General features: G+C 40.3%; 1 protein-coding gene across 4 annotated transcripts in view; it reads right to left on the reverse strand.

Moving 5' to 3' along the window:
• The window catches only part of jp (junctophilin), a 50,008-nt gene that overhangs the window by 18,567 nt on the left and 18,614 nt on the right, over positions 1-12,827 (reverse strand). For all 4 annotated transcript variants that reach the window (XM_022853708.2, XM_022853709.2, XM_022853707.2 and 1 more), the window contains exons 4-6: positions 7,993-8,192; positions 4,949-5,210; positions 1,475-1,736 (exon numbers count right to left, since the gene is read on the reverse strand). In XM_022853708.2, the coding sequence (XP_022709443.1) occupies positions 1,475-1,736; positions 4,949-5,210; positions 7,993-8,192 (724 nt within the window). The remainder of the gene's footprint in view (positions 1-1,474; positions 1,737-4,948; positions 5,211-7,992; positions 8,193-12,827) is intronic.

Genomic DNA, 12,827 nt, shown 5'->3' on the forward strand with positions numbered 1-12,827 from the left:
TATCTACTTGATGGAATTCACCCAAGTTTGGCGGAAATTGTGGATAACGAAGCCTTCAGTGTGCTAACAATTTGTTACCGATCCATGCATTTCCAAGCAAGAATATAAGAAGATTGAAGATTACCAGCAGATGGCCAAACCTCAAGACTTCCAACGGGAGAGCGAACCGCTATGATTACGGAAGCTTTTGAGCACAACAGAGCATGGATAACGCGCTTTTTACTGCCTCAGCAAAAGATTTCTCAAACCGCATGTTACTTAATTCTAACGAAGACACATAAAAAAAGAGCTGAATTTAAGAAACGTGGACATGGGTGTGAACTACTCGAAAGATAATTCGCGTAACAATTACCCGCCTAGAGTAGACCATCGCCATAGGCAAGAGTTTGTGCCGTCCGCCAGGTAAAAACAGAGAACGAGATCAAACACACGAGCGATGAAACTAGATTTCGGCGACTTTTAATCGCGCCAAAAAAATAATTTCAATGGGAATATCGAATAAATCGAGCGTACAGTGGTGCTCGCCCTCGCATCAGGGCATTTGTTATAACAAGTTTTTGTCTAATAGGAAAATAGCTAACTTCACTGGATACTATCTCAACTTCCTGAAGAGCCAAATATTTTCTAATAACGAATTTTGATTAACAAACACCTTGCCCTATTAATGTGAGCCCGGGCATACAGCCTAGTAGCCTAAAAGCAAGGGATATTGCAATTGATTCAGTGACCCACAACGTTAATGGATGATGGTTTTTAGTTGGAACAAGTTAACTAACAAGCCTGTAAAAACATCCGAAGTGGCCCATGAAGTGCAATTCGGACAAAATCCCGTTGTACCCGACCAACTGTGGTTGATCTCCTATTAGCGTACGAAATAATGTTGGTGGCCGTTATTTTTATTTGCCTAGCAGAGAAATACTGTCTTGTTCTTACTATTACGTGTTTCTAATAGAAGATTTAGAGGGAACGGGGGTTGGCTTCATTTTATTATCAGATTAGCTTCTTGTATGTCATTTTCGCCTCAAGAAGTTATCTGGTACAGCTTTGTAGGTTTCCAGGTAGTTGAGAAAATGTTATGACATCAAAAATGATCCTGTTACTTCTTTCTGCCAAAGCACGTCTTTAACAATAGTTGCTGCATGAGGTTACGGTGGACCCATCAGAAGTCGTCTGTACGTTTTAGTGACATAATATAAAGTTATAGTTCCTCCATAAATATCAAGCTGTTGGGTCTACATTTTGATCGGCACACAAGGAAATAGAAACAGGGCAAATTCGGACATGAATACTTGTGTATTAATAATAAATCAGGTTGATAACCCAGCTGGGAATGTTTCTATTTGAGATATTCTGTCGCATTTAAAGAGCTGCATTATATGTTATATTAACTGTACGATACTTATGGTTGCCAATGCCAGTTTAATATACGTGCTAAAAAATCGTTTCGTTTTTTGGGAGCTAATAGTGTCCTCACCTGGAAATGGCGATATCGGCCTTTTGCAGCGCGATCTGCGAGGCGCGTATTGCGGCGTTTACCGCTTGCTCGATGCGCTCGCGAAATTTGGCGCTACGGAGAAGGAAAAGGTGTTTCTTCTTACCCGACGTAACAAGGACATTGTTTTTGTACTTTCCTTCTTCCCGGCTGCCATCTTTGAACGTTGTTACGCCATAACCGTATTTTTTGTTGTTGTACCATTCGCCCTCGTACTTCAGCCCGTCCGATCGCTCCGCAATACCTATAAAAATTAGAAATCGAATAAGCGCCTTGTTGAACATTGTTGTTAAACTCCGATAGTCAGCGACGTACCGCACGACCAGAAAAGGAGGAAAACCGTGGACAACGCATGCTTCCCTCTGTTTGTGCAAAGGCCGCCCGACAAGCAAAAGCCTATACGAATTACTCAAGTGAAGTTTAGATAGTTCTCGCAAAAATTTCCAGAAAGAGTAAATCCTTTATACGCTTGTAATTATTATGAAATGTAACTATTTTGCAGAATCTCGTGCTGCGTGTCGGCACCTTCCATATAACCATACTACCGGTACCATAATAACAAATATTAGTCCTTGCCGTAAAAGCCGTAGCAACAAATAGGGTTCAACATGTTTTACATTCGAATTATAGTCCCAGCACGTTTCTGTCTCAAACAAATAAAGCTATCCTACAAACATTTTTAGAGGGTTCAAGTATGCGACAAAACGGTAGCCTGATGAAACGCTTGAATCAATATCCCTAACAGATGATTATGATTGTGCCTTTACTCTTTGAAGGCGAAGCAGCGATGGATCAATGTATAATAATAATAATCCCTTAATAAAGGAAAGCATTTTACCATTTGTTTTTTTTGACGTTTTAAGTTAAATTACACCTCTAAAATTCAGAATTTTTGTGCCTTTGGAAAACCTGGCAGGACTGAGGTTTTATTCTATCTACACAATATGTCCTCCGCGTGAAGAGCTGCCCTTGTAGCATCCTCTGATTGATTACTGAAAACTAATGCCGAACAGATGCGAAGGGAGAGCTCTGGTCGATCGGCTGGAACAGCCTAAGGGGGATGTTTGGGAGGAAAGCAACTGTCATTCGTTGTGTAACCGACCTAGACCCCCGGGATATTTCTCTGTGTGCCCCTTAAGCTAGACAATTAAAAGGAATCAAATTATAACGTAGCGGATGGGTTAATGAGGAACTTCATTCTGATCTGTACGTCAACAAGCTGGGTTCGGGCAACTGGAACGAAACAAAGGATCAATTAAAGATTGTTCGTCCTTCGAGCTGTCCAGAATGCTTCACGACAGCGGCGAACGGTGCGTGCACAGCTTCATCATCGATTGCAAACTTTTAATCGATCGATGCGCCGCGTTACTGTTTTGCTTAACGCTTAGACGGCGAATCGTCGGATGAGCTTGACGATCGTCGACAGTGCTCGTTCAGGAAGCGTATCGCTGTTTCCGCTCATCTATTGGTCAGTGTCACACTCATTTTCAGCAGTGAAAACCTGACCAAAACAATCCGCGTTCTCAGTGAAGTTCTCAGTCATTATACCAAGCGACGGCCTGCTAAGATTTAACTTCACATTTGTTAAAGTAGCAGGAGAGTAAAGTGTTGTGAGAGGAACAACGAGAAACCGTAAAGCAAGGGGTTTCAAACTGTAATGTCACTTAAACCGTTACAAGCGGATCCGGTAAATTCTAAAATAGAATAGCTTTTGAACTAATTGGGCTAGAAAACGAATTTTTAATACATCTTAGAGGTGCTTTCTTTTGTTTACTGCACACTGATCTCAGGGTTCTGGCAGCTTTTGGATAGCCATATGCCTACCATCTCGTTTTCATATGTATTTTCTGTATCTATGATATTTTGAAATAAATCGGTTGATGGTATGCTTGCCTACCAGCTACCCTTTTTAGGGTGTGGAGAACTCCTGATTACACGGATTTAAAGTGGGACAATAAGCACGACGTTGGAGGTTCCTTTGCTCAGTACAAAAATTACTGAGGCCTAAGCATGGGATTGACATTGTAATGAAGTAACTACACTGCCTGTTTTCGCTTGCTACTCGTGCTAACTGCCCATGAGTTTCCTGAGAAACTCAAAATGGCGGCCTGCATTTATTGTTTCATTTTCGGCGGATATCTTACAGTATAGGATGTTCCTGATGTAAGTACTCTCATCATCCTAAGTCTGAACCTACTCGTGACTGCCACCTAACTCGATTTCACTTCCGGGCGACACCACCTTCTCGCCTGATACCTCTTCACCAGTCAATAAAATTATACCTCTTTTTGGTGTTTTTTTTGTTGAACAAAGTTCCGCCAGATATACGTGAAGTTGTCATACGCATTTCCGATTGTTCTGTAATCAACTCACGGGGGTCGTATTTTTACTCAATCTTCGCATTTTCAGTATTTGAGTCATGAATCTGTAACATGTTAGATTTAGCTACAGAGCCCTTAGATTCATACATGCGAAACCTCCTCGACTGCGGCGATGCGTTCTTGTCCTTCGCATCTGATCACCTTTTTGCTGATGTTCAACATCCTAATTTCCATTCATTAAACGCTTGCACCGTTTGCGTAGTCTGCTTTCGCCCAACGTCCGCTTGCCTAATGTTTTACTAATTTTCGATGAATTTTGTAACATTCTGGCCTTCAAGTAACCACAATTTACCTACCGAACATTGATTTTGAAGACCAGAAAACTATTTTCTTTCTGAACTTATTTCTCTTACGTTTTTTTTACGCATCAATTTCCCTAAATTTTCCCGACTGTCAAGAACTCATTAATACTCATTTTATCTCAGACTGAATTTACATGCCTTTGTAGATGCAGCAGATATTGAAATATTGACATGTCTCAACGACGCTTTCGTAGGTTTTCATTCATATGGCCAGCTGGTAAACTTCAATCAATCAAGTGAAGCCTTAGGAAGCTGGCTAGCAAAAGTGTCTGTCAGAATGTTTGCATTACCGAGCGATGCATACTGACATTGTTAGATACGGACGAGCGTTTCATCCGTTACCTGAGTTACACAATCACGAGTAATAGTACCACCTAAAAATATGTAGTTTCTATCAACTACGTCAGATTTTTAGCTAGAATTGTGTTCGGAGTGTGAAGAAACCATAATTTTAGGCTGTCTTACGCTCATTCTGAGATCTGGTCGCAATTGAAAACAGGGTTCGCTATAGACTACTAAACTTGAAAAATGAGCAAAGTTTGTTAGTTAGATAGAATAGACAGTTCAATGCAATTCCAGCCAATCACAAAATGGCCGTCTGATGTTAAAATACAATTTTGAGATCTAATATCTAAACTTTCGAATCTCAGCATCTTACCTAACTTCTACATAAAGCATGCGATACAACGTACAGTGGTTTTTAAAGCATCGTGAGGCGTTTTTTGTAAATTGAGTAGTATATTTAGCTAGAGATAGATAATGACAGAACTCACCATAGCCAGAACGTTTGTCGTTTTTCCATTCGCCCATATAAGTTTCGATAACATTCGAGTCGGTGATGTCCTCGTCTTGGGATACGAACGAGGCGTTGGAATCGGTATGATGCCCTTGACCGCCGGCGCTGTGTGAGTACGTGAACGCCGAATGGCCCGACTCTGATGAAGCCGAGCTGAGGTTGGATCGAGAGCCTCGCAGGGAAGAGATCCCCCGCTTGTCGATGTCTCCCGTGCTGTACTGTTTCTTAATTCTAAATCCCTATGCCACGTGAAGATATGCACGCATTTAAATTCAGATTTGCACGACGGCAAGTTAGATAATTGATCATCTTTTTATATCAAGTTTATACCTGTTTTCCATTCTATTTTCTATTCTAAGTCCGTCAGAGTTCATGTTGAAATGTTAGCAATTTCTTTTTTAACAACTTAAGTAACAAATTCTTGCAATGAACCGTGGTTTTGTGAGCTGACGGGGACTTCCGGCAGCCACTAACAATGCGAGCATAAGCTATTGCAATAAAGATTTGAAAAGCTACTGTGGTCGGTTAAAGGATGATAGCCAACCAGATCCGACCCCGCAAAACAAATTATATGGGTAAATGCTTTCTAACAAACGATGCTAGCAAAGCACCGCTGGGGGTCGCTTCTTGGTAAGTAACCATTAGAACGCAGTAATCTCGGAAGCTAAGTTGTCAGTCGCCTTCAGTTCAGCTCGTTCTGAGAAAGCCATAGTCGTGCAACAGAATTTACTATGTGACCTTACAAATGCTGTTCGCATGCAACACTACGCGTTCATGAGTTCCAAGCACAGCTGGGTTTAACTGTCTCGAAAACGCTGCCCAGCGTTACTCAGTCCCCTCTTTTCAGCTCTTGCAGAGGATGCGACAAGACTCGCGATGGCGATATCCTAGGCTTCCAGTGTCGGATGGGAAGATTATTATTTATTCACGAAGAGCGCAGCTGCGCGCTAAGTAAAGCTTGGTCAACGTCTACTCCGCTTACCCGTTAGACAGTCTCCATAGCTAACAATCATTCGCTCCTGCCTGCACTATTCTCTACGATGTTATTTCTCACTTCTTTTCAAAGCTTTTCAACTGTATTTTTCGTACAACACCCACTTAATGTACATACATATATATATATATATATATATATATATATATCATATATATATATCATCCTAACGACCGTCCGGTGCAACAAAGATGTCTCATGATTTCTGCTCTATCCACAATCACAAAGTAACTTAGTTTACGAAATCGGCCCTCGATTTTGAAACAGAGAAAACAAAAAAATATGTGAGCGTCTCTTTCCAACCGAAAGCGCTCCGCCCCATCGTTTTTCCCCACCTTCCAGTTCCTATTCTGTTCTTTTCGTTAATTACCTCTCATGGTGAACGTTCGTTTTACTCTTGACGCTCCGGTTATTCAGTTTCCGTAAACCAAGTTAGACCCTACCCCCATTTTTGTTTTCTCCTCCAGAATACCCACCGCCCGCCTACACCATAATCCTTCGCCTGTACTTCCAGAAGATCATGTTACATAAAGCCGACCTCTTCTCATATCCGAGGCAACGTACATAAACTCGTAGCTGAAAAGAATCTGACGTACGTAAAGTTTTGCAGTGTCTGTCGGCGTGTCATTTGTTCGGTATTACTTGAATAAGCTTACTGCGTTCCTATCACAACGGGCAGCTGAGCTGATTTAGGTCTCCTTCTACTTGAAACAGCCAAGTCCATAGGTTCCATAGCGAAAATAGCCCTGACGAAATCACCCTCCGTGTGGCTAGCATTCGAGAACTTTTCACTCGGAGCTCCTAAGCAAATTTCTAAGCTTGTTCGCTCAAACGTTTTTGACCAAGATCAATGGTATTTCGCAAGTGTTATGTCCTGTCTCACGTACTAATCTCTTAAATACATGTAGGAAAATTGGACGTATTCTATTGTAGCTGGAAATTTGTTTCGTTATCAGGAAGCTTCACTTGGGCGACCGTAAAACGAACAGCAGTAAGCTTTAATTCAGTCCAAATGTATATTCATTGTTCGATTAATAATGGAGCTCTGTCAGCTGAACGAGTGTGTAGATAAGTTTACAAACTTCATAGTAAATTAACTGATTCGTATTGTTACCGCTGGTTTTTTTAATGTTCAGAGTATGATCTACCTGTTGGTAGAAGTTCCTCAAAGGACGCATGCAGCCTAATGCTGACAATATGGTATGATGAAGGCAACATGTAGCTGGTTGTACTTGTAGCAATAGCAATAGTAGTAGCAGCTGCAATTTTGTAGCATGTACCGAACAGGTAACAGACATAGCTCTTGGCGGTGCTAATCAGATTGAATGCAGAACGATAACGTAGCTGACGTCAAGGATCATTGTCGAAAAAAAAGGCGCCAATAAAAAAAATCGCAACTTGTCCAGTCCAGCTCAGTAATTGATTACGGTTGCAGAATAAACCATGTGTATAATTGAACAGTTACACCTAACACAAAGCGGGTCACGCGTTACTTCTCACGATCGTAGGATTTAATCGAAATTTGCATGTTGCGTGTGTCTGTATTTACATTTGGCTTTCCTTACTAGAACATGGCCTTGTAGGCATTCGTTTGCCTTACCAAACATCCTGTTTCTCTACAGCGCGGTCAATTATGTTAAAAATAATAGTAATAATTATTATTATATTTTACATATTATCGTATGCGTATCGTTTGTCCACATACACTTTCAATTATAAATATATTAAAATAAATTTGTTCGATGAGTGTTGCCTAAACATGCACCTGTAACTTTCGCATTCTAAAATTTTTATCAGAACTTTTATTTTTTTTTACACAAGTTACTTTTTTTTTTTGTTACCAATACGTGACTCGTTTTTAAATGATTCGCATATGTTTTTAGTCCATATTGAGGTTTTTAGTGAGCATTAAGTTACTGGAATCATAACTCAGTAAAAGCTTTGTTCGTTCTTTTACTGGGAAGATTTCTACTCAAACAACGTTAAGGCCATGCTCCAAGTTTATGGTAGTCGTAGAATAATAATACCTGTATGATAGAGCGTTTGACGTCGGCCGAGCGTTCAACGAGTGACCTTCTCCTCTGATGCGAGGGCATGTCGTCTGATCGTGATTTAAGCACAAAACCTCCGCGGCAGTCGTTGACTTTTCGATCTCGTCCGGTAGCGGGGTCGTCGCTAGAACCTACTGCCTGTTGGAGTGAGCTCACCGAGGACCCCAAATTAATGGCTATACAGTACGCAGTAAAAGACGAAAAAAAAATTACTACTTTCTTTCATGGATGACGGAGGATCTTCACAGTATCTTCGATCAACTACCTACCGCTACAGAGATACAAAAGGCCGTTTTCAGTAACAGTAACTCTAGGCTTATTTACCGAATTATCAGCAAGTCAAACGGACAAGCAAAAATAATTTCCATATCCCCAAAGGAAACTTTGTATTGCTGGTTCCACACGTAGATAGCTTTAAGCTAATTTTCGTTGAACAAAAATTAGAGAGACGAACAGATGCGATATTACATAAAGCAAATAAGAATCCGTCAGCACGGAAAAACGTGATCTTGTTGTCGAAATTGAGCTTGAACATGCGTTATCCAAGAAACGTAGTACTCATCTATGGCCTCCCTTTGTAACACTCGTCAGCTCTAAAGGGCGACTTCACGAGATAGAAATTAAATGGTAGCATTCTAGTACTCTTTGTATTGGTTTCCGGAACGGCTAACGTTTTTCCAACATATATGCTTCTTTGAAGGTGGCCCAAGGTAATTAGTAATTTTAGCAAAAACGAGAACTATATATATATATATATATCTGTATATACGTATATTGAAGAAAGTAACACACAGAATTAGGTACTACTATGTCAACGGCCTAAAAGATAGCTTTCCATACTTTATATTAGGTACCATAGCTATGTATAATCATTCGACTATACTCATAGTTTTGGTGGCTTTAGATTATCGCACCAAGGCATATATACGTGCTTGCCTGGATGTTAGCGGACTCCCCTCTCATTATTTGATGCCGGACATTAATTAATATATATTTATGACAATATCTGATATCAGGCAGTTATATATAGTGATCGTCTGTGCTTGATCTTAATCACGAAAAGGCCTGTATTATATACTTGTTTGAACGGCCGTCAATAGACAAAAACGAGCGCTGCGATAACACTTGGATTAAGATGCTTGTGACTGTGACTCCTATTACGCGTACTACTGCAGCGGCTCTGGCAATACAATTATTAGGTAGATGAAATGAATATATAATGTAAAACAATCGCTAATTAACGCATAAGTTATAGTAACGGTATTACTAAGACGAAACTAGACCCCAAGGGTAAAATGGAAGTTCATAAGTGAAAGATTCTCATACACATTTACATGTTTCAATGTGTGTATTATATATAAACAAAATGGAGCATTTAAGTTCGGGCCGATTTTGGCGGGCTGTCTGTTGTAGTGGGCATATTGTTAAGGATGCGCTATTTCTGCTAATAAAAAAAATGTCGATTTCTGATGCAGAAATCAATGACTATTCTAGGAAGAAGAAGAAGAAGAACATACCAATTACTAATTCGGTTGCTGAAGCGGTCAGTGTCCTTTTGGCTGTTTGAAACCTTTGCAGTTTTCGGATTTTTGATCAGCCACATTTCATTCCACTATGAATTTCCTTCGTGTTGCTTATTTATCATCCCTTAATGCACAGTTACTATCAAAACATTATTTATAAATTAAAAATGGAATAGTTTGGGTGGTTTAGGTCCTGAATTGAAATTGTAATCCCGTTAAATGGTGACTACAGCGAACAAACCTAACCATAAGAAATTATACTTCTGGCACACGTGTTGAAAAATTTCGTTGAAATATCTTTTTTGCTTAGATACAATCTTAAGCGCAGCTGAAAAGAAAGAGGCCGAATTTAGAGGCCCCACCTATTACGGTATCCAGGAAATGCACTGTTCAACGGGTCAAAACTTTTTGATTGGGAGTATGAACATGTAGCAGAAGTACAAAACCCTTGCCGCAAGGACTTTCAGACGGATCCACCTAGTAAAAATTAACTAATCAATCTGATGAAGGATAAGTTTCAAGCCGGTGGAACCGCTCACGAAATTTATAGATAACGTTCCGGAAGACCAAGAATATTAACAAGCTCTACCAGCCAAGGAGGGTTACTGAAGAATTATAGCAAAACACCCGAAGTAAAACGATCAAGTCGTGGGCTTGGGATCAGCAGAACGAGCGTCGAACGCATTTTCAGGCACTGCTAATAGAACAGTATATGCTATCAGTGAAAGTTACTAAGGTATATATGCATTTTTTAAGACACTCTGAATATGTTAGCACATATATGTGTATATAACAGCTAACTGCTACTAAGGCAGCAGGCCTTGTACGGCGAGCAATGCTAGGCCAGAACAGACGTGATCCTCCACCTGATACAAACACTTATGGAAGCAGCCAATAATGTTTACAACTACTGAAAGTAAAAAAATTGATTCAGTTTTAATGAAGCGGGGATAATTTGTAAAAAAAAATATATTATTATTTGATTGGAGTTTAGACCAAACAGCTTTTATAGCCTAGTACACACAATGTTTCGACTAGTTGTCGATAGTTTATGTTTTTATAGTAGCAAATCCACATGTACGGCCATAATGTGGTTATCCTTTTTTGCTAGGTACGTGCCTGGAATGCCAGGACATCCCTTATACATGCTATGACGTCGTCAACGAAATTTTCAACAAGCTAGAGCAATCAACGATGCTTAATGTTTTTTAGAATAAAACTTTAATATCCTATAGATTATCTTGTTTGAACAGGTGACATTTTTAAAAGTAGCCTGTGTTTGAAGAAAAAATCGTTCTTATGAGAATGACTCACCTGTAGGTGTTAGGCACGATCTTTCGTAGTTGACGTTTATTCTAATCAGATAATTGTGCGGCACAAAACATTATATCTATTGTGTTCTAGGCAGTCGAACAATACGTCTTTCCGATCGCCTCCCTATTGCAAACGCCCTGCTCGTGAAACTTATACAGATGGAAGGCCTTCCAATTTTACTGTATATAGTATACTTTGCATATATATAGACATAAGTCCCTATGTATATACAAATATATTTCTATATATGAGTATACCCAGTGTACTTTATGCCACAGCCAGTTGACAGATGTAAACTTTTCGCGAGCGAATCAAGAAGAGCACGACGACGATACTTAACACAATGCAGTTAATTGAATTGACTTAAGCACAGGGTAGACGAATAGAAAGTCGTCCGTCGTAGGACCTCGAGAATGTTTTCCAGTGCATTCACAGTTTGTCCTTGTTGCAATAGCTTGCCCTGACTCCACATAAGAGAACTGAGGTCTACAGCAAACCCATGTACAGAGGACGCGTTGACTACATGAACAGCCCAGCTAATACTGTCCACGATATAGAAACATCGTCAAAGGCGCCAGTTTTCTATCATTCCTTCTCGGTCTCTGGGTCGGCCTTTAGTTGACTGCGTGTGCGAAGACGCCATTAGTGCCTACGACCACGCACCTTATAACAAACCTCTCCTCCACGCAAAACACAGCAACGTAATTTGCAAAGGCGAGATCGTTGCTTCACTTCGAGCGCTGAATCAACCCGGCGTCAGCTCATCGTGCGCTTTCGACCCTACCAGAACGGGATAGAACATAGCACTGTGATCTCCTGCTGAGCCAGCTGATTTCCCTTTGGACGAAACTGTCTAATGAATACAACGGTGCCGCTATCTGCCGCGTGAACCCCGTCCGTTTTATCTTGCCTAAACAATGATGATCATAATGCTGGTGTACCGTTGTTGATGATGATAACGATGACGAGGACCGCACGCAGCGGGCACCGTAGTAGTCGAAGTCAGCGGAGCGGTCGAGTGGCAACAGCGAAACGAGTTCGCATTCGACATTGCATATCTATACATTTTTCTTGCCATAACTCCCAACCGAGCAACAACCCAGACACCCCAACTGAGTGCTGACTAAGCACTGAGGTTATCTCTGAGCCAGATATCAGCCGTAATAGAGAAAAATTTTATAGTAGATTATCGTCGTAATTTCGAACGATTACCTCATAGATTGATGGTAAGTGATGCGTACAGCTAAAGGATTCCTGAATTTTGTGCCGATTATCAAAATGAAATATACCTGCTTCTTGTTTAGTCTGTAATAAAAGGAAAAAAAGAATTGTCAAACCGGAATATCTCTGAGTAGTGGAAAGAAAAGTATCACCTAAAGCAACAACAGCAGGCTTAGCATCAGTTCGTAGTTTACTAAGTGCTTTGTGCTGGTCGACTGAGTTTAAAGATGGGAGAATTAGATGGTTGCCGTTTTGGGATAAAAATGTCGCTCTCGGCTAACGTTCGTTGCCCTTTCATACGTTGCTTGTAGACCGTCAAAAAAATTTAAAGTAAGCAGAAAAGCACGAAGATCACGAAAAACACACTCCAGAACGCTGATTAGGTTACTATGTTTTACGGGCAAAAATATATATGGCGACATATTACGATCGTTATCAAGTATCTAGAAGAATAAAGCATAACCATTACGATAACGAACTTCGTACCATACTTTAGGTTATCGACAGTATGAGTTATTTCGAGGCACAGGGTACCACAGAGAACGATGCTACACAGATTGGAACAGCTATAAAGCAACTATCTCACCATTTATATGCGGCTTATATATATATATATATACATATATACATATATAAGCAGCATCTGCACAAGTACCGATATCTAAACGAAATTTCTGCGTAAACCGGGAGAAAAATCCTCGAGCCATTTGCTTTAATCACAGTATTAGTTCAGAACCTAAAACGCATAGAAGC

This window comes from Varroa jacobsoni, unplaced genomic scaffold (genome assembly GCF_002532875.2).
Source record: "Varroa jacobsoni isolate VJ856 unplaced genomic scaffold, vjacob_1.0 contig02006, whole genome shotgun sequence".
Classification (NCBI taxonomy): Eukaryota; Metazoa; Arthropoda; class Arachnida; order Mesostigmata; family Varroidae; genus Varroa; species Varroa jacobsoni.